The 9,191-nt window shown below is 42.7% G+C and overlaps 1 protein-coding gene across 1 annotated transcript in view; it reads right to left on the reverse strand.

Annotated features, from left to right (window-relative positions):
* Nucleotides 1-9,191, reverse strand: part of FAM160A1 (family with sequence similarity 160 member A1) — a 67,840-nt gene that overhangs the window by 54,029 nt on the left and 4,620 nt on the right. The window contains 1 exon segment of the mRNA XM_006019164.3: nt 2,347-2,505. Within this exon segment, the coding sequence (XP_006019226.1) occupies nt 2,347-2,505 (159 nt within the window).

Consider the following 9,191-nt stretch of genomic DNA (forward strand, 5'->3'; position numbering starts at 1 on the left):
CCTGCCTATGCAGGGGGTCAGACTCGATGATCTCAAGCAAATCCCGGGACGTCTCAAGCAAATCCCGGGACGTCTCTCAAGCAAATCCCGGGACGTCATTCTCCCCCTGTACTCGGCCTTAGTGAGGCCGCAGCTGGAGTACTGTGTCCAGTTTTGGGCTCCACAATTCAAAAAGGATGTGGAGAAGCTTGAGAGAGTCCAGAGAAGAGCCACGCGCATGATCAGAGGTCAGGGAAGCAGACCCTACGATGACAGGCTGAGAGCCCTGGGGCTCTTTAGCCTGAAAAAGCGCAGGCTCAGGGGTGATCTGATGGCCACCTACAAGTTTATCAGGGGTGACCACCAGCATCTGGGGGAACATTTGTTCACCAGAGCGCCCCAAGGGATGACGAGGTCGAATGGTCACAAACTACTTCAAGATCGTTTCAGGCTGGACATAAGGAAGAACTTCTTTACTGTCCGAGCCCCCAAGGTCTGGAACAGCCTGCCACCGGAGGTGGTTCAAGCGCCTTCATTGAACACCTTCAAGATGAAACTGGATGCTTATCTTACTGGGATCCTATGACCCCAGCTGACTTCCTGCCCTTTGGGCGGGGGGCTGGACTCGATGATCTTCCGAGGTCCCTTCCAGCCCTGATGTCTATGAAATCTATGAAATCTATTATGACCTTGCATTTTAAAAGTTAAGCCTGACTTCTGATGTATTCTTCACTGCTATAAAATTTTACGTGCTTGAACTATGTTCCTTATATACATATATATACATATATAAGGAACTGGAAAAAAAAAAGAGTTTACAGCAGTATATATATATGCATACTATTTTACATCTATAAAGGCAGAGATACTTTCTGGCCACAAATAAGATCCCTTTCTTACGCATGTGCTCAACCCTTCTCAAACCAGAGAGAGACATTGCTACAGAAGAGAGCAGCAGTGTTGCCTACCCTTCCTTCCAGTAATTCATAGCATAGGGAGTTGTCACAGAGAGGAAGGAGTCCTGACACTAGTATGCTTTACTCACCAGCCAGAATAGCTAGCCTAACACAGAATAAACCAAGAGCAGAAACAACTCATTCCCTGCCCCAGAACAAGGAGGGATTAGAGACTAAATCACAATACACTCTCTGATCTGCTTGTAGGATGGTTAAATGATGGTTCCTCTCTCTCTCTCTGACTGAAGGTAAATTGATAGGATAAAAAATATATAGCATACTGACTATGCATACATCTATGCATCCCTTAAAATGACTGAATTTAATTTAAAATAGATTTAAAATTATATAGTCTTCTTTCCTTTCCTATCAGTCATGGCCTTCAACTTAATGAAAGAGAAGCATCAAGTATCAGTATCAGAGACTATAAACTCTCCTGAAGAAGTGTTCTGTATAGATATAAAATTGATTTTGATGTACATGCATTAGAAAGCCTATATTGTGCAGCTTTGAACATAAAACTACTATTAATTCTACTTATGTTGGTTTTAAAAATGATAAATATAGCTTCATGTGTTTCAAAAAATAATTGGCTATTTTACTGTACTTTGCATACACACCCTCTTAAATAAAAAGATTACACAAAGTAAAATATGGCCAGCTTCACCACTGTTATTAAGTTCACTTTCTTATCCAAATAAATCTATAGAAGTAACAGGAGTTATATTTTACTCAAAACACATGCTGTAGAAGCATTCGATAGCCTCAAAAGAATATAAAATCTGATTATCTTTAGACTGGAGACAAAAGTAACAAGAAATCAAAGGAGAAAAAGAATCTAATCAAGGAAGTAGTCAAGAATAGAGAATTATTCTAAGCAGGCCAGTTTTGAAGTGAATTAAATTTGTGTGAAGAAGATACTTAACTCCCTCTAAATTCAGCAAGGATGACATTCTTTACATAAGACGCATCATTAGCCAAAATAAAGTATTTTTTCTTTGTAGTCTAAAAATCTTGATGTAAAAGATGAGATAATTCTTCACTACTCAAGTAGATAAAACTACCTTTTCATCAAATACACATTTCCTTTTAATATTTGGGTATTTAAAATGCAATCAACTATTTTAAAGGAGAAAAGTCTCCCAATTACTTGAGATAATGATACAAAAACTGTGTACGCACATTTTATTAATTAAAAATATTTGCCACTTGAAAACCAAACACGTTACTTATTCTGGCTGTAAAGATGAATCAACAACTCTAAACATTCTTTTATAAAAGACAGCTAAAAAAACTAAGCTAAATCAAGGGGAATTTTGTCCTGTTGAAAAATTAGGCACATCCTTTAAAAAGGTTTTGAATATACAGTTTAACTAATACTTCAAAAGGACAATCTGACACTGTGCCCTACCTGTATTACTGCATTGCAAAATTCTAGGGAATTCATGAACTGGACAAGAGCTGGGGATAAAAGCCAGTCATCTTTCAGCAGACAGTGCCATTCTTCTCCTTTTTCTTCCAGCTTTGTAGGCAAAGACGAATAGAGGCCACTCAGTCCTGTTGCAAGCACCTGCATTTAGAAACAATGAAGAATGAACAATGTTTTCCTCCAACAGTTTAATCCATCTGCTTAAAATAATATTCCTGTGCAAACAAAACATTTCTTCTATGAGTTTCAGTAACACTTACTAAAATATTACAAAAAAGGGAAGAGATGAGTGTTAAAGTGACAGCAGAAAACAATTTTAAAGCTCCTCTAGTTTTAAAAGCTGCTACTTAAGGGAAACTGCTTGAGAAAAAGGTCACCTTACAGCCTTAATTGGCAAATCACCTTTTTATGCTTGTAAAATAGTTTTACACCTGCTCAATTCCTTCCTGCTTCTCCATTCTAGCATTAGTCTCTGCATGTGCTCCAACATCTGGTGCAACACAGAAGCATCAGTCACTGCTTTCAGAGCTTCATAACTGTGATTAGTTTGTGTCTTATTTAGGGTTTCTACTTTGCTGTTATAGATGCCTCTATAAAAACAGGGCCATTATCAAATTGGGAAGTGTAAGGAAAACCATTACATCAATAACACTACACTCAACTTCATTTAGGCCAGGTATAGACATTACACTCTTACCGGTATAAGTGATTGGAATCCGGTCTATACCCTTAACAGAGCAGAAGTTAAGGTGCATCCAGACTAATTTTAAAAAAGCAGCCCCCCCCAACCAACTACAATTGCTAACTTACCCTAGAGAACAAAAGCTGTATCCCTGAATGCCCTCTGTTCCTAAAACTATATAACTTTAAAAGACAGATTTCTGTTGACATTCATAATTACACAAGATATAAAAAGGGGGCTTTAGGACTTAATGGATATAATATGGTGAGTCACTTTTTACAGAAATAAAGAGATTCAGGATGCACACTAAAGAGCTGAAAGCTAGAGTACGAGTAGTTACAGCAGCTGCTCAAGTTACTATTTTTATAATCACGTACTTCTACGCCAGGATGATTTAAAACAAAATATTAAGTAAAACAAAAACGGAGCCTATACAAATGTTTGAATTTTCAGTGGCTGCAGTCAGCATAGTTAAGCACTATTCTCAATGAAGGTGTTGGTACTGCTTTTCCTGCAGAAGATCCTTCAGAAAAAAAACAGTTTAAATGTTTGTTTGACACTAAGAAGTCTCAGGTTCAGATCTTAAGTGTGACTTTGCATTTCTTCAAATCATAATGAATTTGGGGAAAAAGGACATTACTATTTCCTAGGAGAAGTGCAAGAACATTTTTATTTCTGTGCACAGAAGCTAGATTAGCAAGAATTTAATTTGCATATGAAATGGATTCTCTGTGGCACATTTGCCTTAAATGCACAAATCAGACTTGGCCAACACTGAGAAGTTTTTATTGTATTGAACATTATTAGATAACAGATTTTACCTTGCCTATGTGTCTAGACTGGCCATCTGGGATCCACCTGCTCATTTATAAAACTATACTTACGCCCCTAAATTATAAAGTGGCCATATTTTCAGAATACTAAGTACGGCTTTCACTGAACACAAGCCTACCAGTTGAATGCTAGATTGACAATGAACTTCAACCTCATGCTGCACAATAACAGAATAGTGAACTCCATTGGAGTGGGTTATTTCTTACATGAATCTGGTTTGCTGGAGTTACTTGAAGAGTTCTGAAAAAAGCGGAGACTTAAAAACATTTATTTTTGTTATGCAACGTAGGATTTTTATTTGGTTCACAAACAGTTCAACATGACATTTCTTTAATAAGCTTTTAAAAGTAGAAACATTGTTGGAGATGATTTCCCTCGTTTATTTAACCAAAATAGATTGAGGATTTTTACTTCATGGCTATAGTTTAAACATGACTTCAGCTAGGAATTAATATTTAAATGTACATGCTTGGCACCAGTTAATTCAAAGCAAAGTAGATTCCACCACTTCCCTTAGAAAACAGAAGGAAGGAAGCCTTTGAATCATTCCTTGCCTATGTGTCTGAATAAAATGCTGGATCCTAGGCAAAAGGGATCTGCGGCCAGGTTGCGATCTCAGTTCTCACATTATTGATCTACTGTGACACTGATGATGCCCATGGAGTATACAGAGCAAAATCTGCCCCTCAGAGTCAGTCACATGTGAACTCAAAGTAGATTTAATGCTCATGGACAAATTCCATAGGTTTGCATTATATTTTATTATAGACTTGGGCTAGTCTCATTACTTTTCAAAAAATCTGATTTTAACACACTTTGACGATCATTCTAATTAGGAAGTCTTTTTGTCAATTGCAGTTCCCTGCTGTTTGAAGGTTAACATAGTTGGCTTTTATCTTCAGAGTAAAAAGCCTGTTTTCTTTCAATTAATTGACAGATGTAATTATGGAAGTTATAGCATGGATCCAATAATGGTATCTATCTAGGGGACAATTTAAAATAAAGCTCAGTATTCTTTAGCAGTATCTGCTTAAATGAGGTCAACCAGAGCCTCTCAGTACAAGACTGTTTCATTATCTGCCAGGTATGGCGCAGCATTTGGAATTGTACAAAGGAATCCTCACGAGTTAAAAAGTTGGTCTTGGAGCCTGCTGTAAAACACTTGGATGGTGTGGGCCCTGCTCCCTAAGGAATTTGCAGGTTTGGAGTTGAGGTTGATACCAAAGGGCCTATGGAAGTTAGTTCAATATAAAAATGAATTGGCTTCCCATGAGCAATACTGCAACTGGTATACAGCTGAGGAGAAGGCAAAAAAGATGAAGAGGAAGATCCTTGTGCAAACCTGGCTTCTCCAACCAAATACTGAATTCAGGATTTCAAAGCAAATGTGGAAAAACTGAAGTGAAAAGAGGCATTCTGTTTTGTTTCTTAAAACCATGGTTTTACCCTTTATGCTCTTAGAGGTTGGCTTGGGTCTCTAGCAGAAGCAAAAACGTATCTTTGAAGTAATCCTATCTACTAAGAACTAATGTACGTACCTTGTTTCCCTGGCTACAGGAGGACTCAAACAATAAAAAGATGGCTTGCAACACTCTCTCTGACAAGGCTTTTTCAGAAATATAGTGCTTTTGCAGGCTGTACCCGGTGTTATTTCTCCTTCTGTCTGTTTTTGTAGTGCTTCACCCGACAGTTGCTCTTCCAGTCAAACCCAACAATCCCCACTGCTGAACACAACAATTCCCAGGTAGCTGCTTCTCCCATACAATTACATTTCTGGGCAGGCCTAAATGTGACTTTGTTCAGGGTTGTGACATGTCCATGTTACATTTTACAACAGAGGCCTCTACCTCAATCTTAAGTGAAGGGTATGAGATACACCTATTGGCCTCAATCACATTTCAACAAACCCAAAAGGACAGCAAACTCCTGTCCTCATCCGAGGCAGCTGGTCCATGTGGCTAGTAGGAAGCCAATAACAATATACTGCCCTCTAAATGTTTGGCACATGAGATCTTATTTCACTTCAGGATTGTTCAGATCAAGTAACTACTAACCTGTAGTAGTCCTGTAAACCACTGTTCCCAGATTTCTTGAACTGGAGTATTTTACCATATTTACCTGTATCCAAGATGACTTTGAATTTAAGATGACGCCCTGCCCCCATAATTAGATTCTATACATGGAAATTTTTTGTTTGTTATAATTTTTCAGGTATAGAATCTAATTATTGGAAGGTTGTCTTACATTCAACCCCTCACTGTTGCAGTAGGGAAAACAGCAATAGTGGGGTAAGCAGTGAGGGAATCAAGTGCTGCTTGCCCCTCCGCCACACCTGCGCCTACAGCCCCTACTAGCACCTGTCACCCCCTCCCATCCCATGTTGCCTGCACCCCTGGCACCTGCCCCTTCCACCACTGGCCTCCCCAGGACCTGCCCCATCCAAAACATGCCACCCATTTGCCTCTGTACCTTTCCCCTCATCTACTTCCCTGCACTGCCACTTGCCCTCCAGTTCTGGCCCTGCCTCTAACCTTACTCCAACCCAGGGCATGGAGCACATGGTCACTCCAGCCCCCACGCAGCCCAAACAGCAGTAGTTGCAGCAGCGGCAGCATTAGCTCTGGTCCCAGCCCTGTAGCTCCTGCTATCATTGCCAGTACGGTATGGGCTGGAGTGACCATGTACTCCATGCCCCTGGCCAGAATGGGGCTGGAGTTGGAGGTAGTAGGAAGCAGTAGCTGCTACTTTAGCTCCAACCACAAGCTTAGGTTGGGGCCAGAGTCCGAGCCATAGCAGTTGCCTGCCCCCCACCTGTACCTGAATCCAAGATAAGGGGCTTTCCCCCTCCCCATGTTAAATGGGGTGGGGGAAACCTCAGCTTGATTCAAGTAAATAAGGTATATGAATGATAAAGCCACCAAATACATTTTGCTGATCAGAACAAAAGTACTAGATAACTTGACCCCTACACCTGGTGAGTAATAGGACCCTGCAGCCCAGGCACCAATTCTGTGGCTGCAGCAGCTGTGAGCACACCTCTGGGCGCATGGCTAGGAAGGGGTCTGGGGCAGCACAATGCTGGCTTCTCCTCCGGTGGCACATGTGCAGCTGCTGCCACCATGGAACTGGTGCTGGTAGGGCAGAGCCCAGCACAACTGTTTGCAGCCTTCCAGCCGCCTGCTACAACTACCCAGAGCCCAGGCCGGCTGTGGAAGGCAACCAAGAGGCTGCAAACAGCTGCACTAGGCTCCAGAGCCCTGGCACCGGCCCCATGGTGGCAGCGGGTGCATGCATGGCTCACGGCACATGGAGGGGAAGCAACTGGGGCAGCGCAACCCCAGCCCCTCCCCTGCCATCCATCCAGAGGTACGCATGTAGCCACTGCCAGCAATGAGGATCAGACCCCTTGCGGCTTCCCCATCTCTGGAACGCCCAGTTGAGGAATGGGTGCAGGCTGGGGTGATTTTGGCACTCTGGCCAAAAACACTGCTAACCCTAGAGTGAGACTGCTCTGTTCTTATTTGGTTCAGGCCTAAGAAACAATGAAAAATGTCATATTATATTGTTACACATAATACAGGAACAACAACAACCATTTCTATGCACCACCCGTTCATTCATTTTAAAATTCTTTGAAATCTCCATATCCCACATTATTATAATATCCACATTATACAGACAGCAGAATAAAGATCACAGGGCAGGCCTCCGAGATGGACACAGAAATACACAATTTAATTGTGAAGGCTTTGTGGGAATTCTGTACCATGGAAGCAACATAGCTTGGCTGGGATTGTTGTGAACATGACCCCACCATTCTCACTTGCAAACTCCCAACCCAGAAATATGGTTGTAAAGAAGTTCTAGGACAAGGGTGGCCAACTGATGGTTTGTGTGACAGAATGCCATTACAGTATCTCCCCAAACTCTACTATAAGGCTTATTACCTGTCTATCATTCCGGTTGCTAAACAACCAGCTCTGCCTAGTGACCTGACCTCGTGGCACTGGGGTAGTAGCCCCAGAGATGTATGAGTAGACCAGTAATGCTTTTTAAAATTGGTTGATTAGCCTTAAACAACACCAGCCCTGATTGGATCTGGAGGGTGTGGTCACGAAACTTAATATTTAAGAGCCCCTTCTTCCTGAAGGAAAAGGAAGAAACCATTGGTCAGGAATATGCGAGTAATTAACCAGGCAGAGAGATGGGGCTCTCTCTGGAAACTCACTGACTCGGTGAACTGCTTGTCTCCATAGGAAAGCGTAATCAGCCTCTGGATGATACCTGTGGGTAACTTAACTGAAACCTACCTAGATATATAGTTTACTGTGATATAGATGCATGCTCAACAGCTACTTAGCCACACTGTTTGCTCTATGGCTGTTCTTTGATTTTTCTCTAACCTGTACCCTTCCCCAAGTCTTCCTTCTTTAACCAATAAAGTTCTCCACTGTTCATAGCATGGTGGACTGGCTGGGAGAGGTCCTGGATTATGCCTTCGTGCACCCTTGGTCTGGCTGACTAAGGGAGGCTACTTTTTGGTGCTTCAGACTAAAGGAACACCCCAAGTTCTCAGAGGGTTAAGCACCCTCTAGGTCTACAGTGCCTGTGTACCCCAGGGGCACAGGGCTGAAAACAGACCAGATCCCCTGGGTGGTGGCAGCGGTACCCCCGGGCCTGCAGATGTGCTCCAGAAAGGGGGTCGGCTGGATATGAGGTGCCCCAGGAATGACTTGGAGCCTGGAAGTGGTCGGGGGCACTGAAATAAGTGTCTCAGTGCAGGAGTGCCCCCTACTGGCCCACCACAGTATGCATGCTACAAGTGGCATAAGCAGCCTCCATATGTGGCATGAAGAAGATCGAGGAGAGGACAGGCAGCACAGCAGCAGATCAGGTAGGGGAAAGGGATTGGATTGGCAGTCAGGAAAGATGTGGCATTCCATTTGCAGCACACCTGCCAAAAAGGTTGGCCCCCACTGCTCTAGGGTCAACCCCAGCTGCTGCCAGAAACAGAGCTCCACCAATGGCAGCAGAAGGCTATTGGACCATGTTGGTAGGGTCCATAAGCAGCAGAAGGGGAGTGCTAATGGGGCTCAGCCCCCTCCAAACACAGAGCAGCAGCAGGCATTGCCTTAAGGCAACTCAGCTCCAGGGTCCTGCAGCAGAGGGGGAGAGGCGGGTATGCTGAGCTACCCTGTGCACTCACAGCCAGAATCACAGCCATCCCAGCAGCAGGCAGGTAAGTTTCTTTTAATCTGTTTTTTTTTTTATTTCCATGGGCTTGGGGGAAGGCAGATCAAGACCCGCACAG

This window comes from Alligator sinensis, unplaced genomic scaffold (genome assembly GCF_000455745.1).
Source record: "Alligator sinensis unplaced genomic scaffold, ASM45574v1 scaffold169_1, whole genome shotgun sequence".
NCBI lineage: Eukaryota > Metazoa > Chordata > Crocodylia > Alligatoridae > Alligator > Alligator sinensis.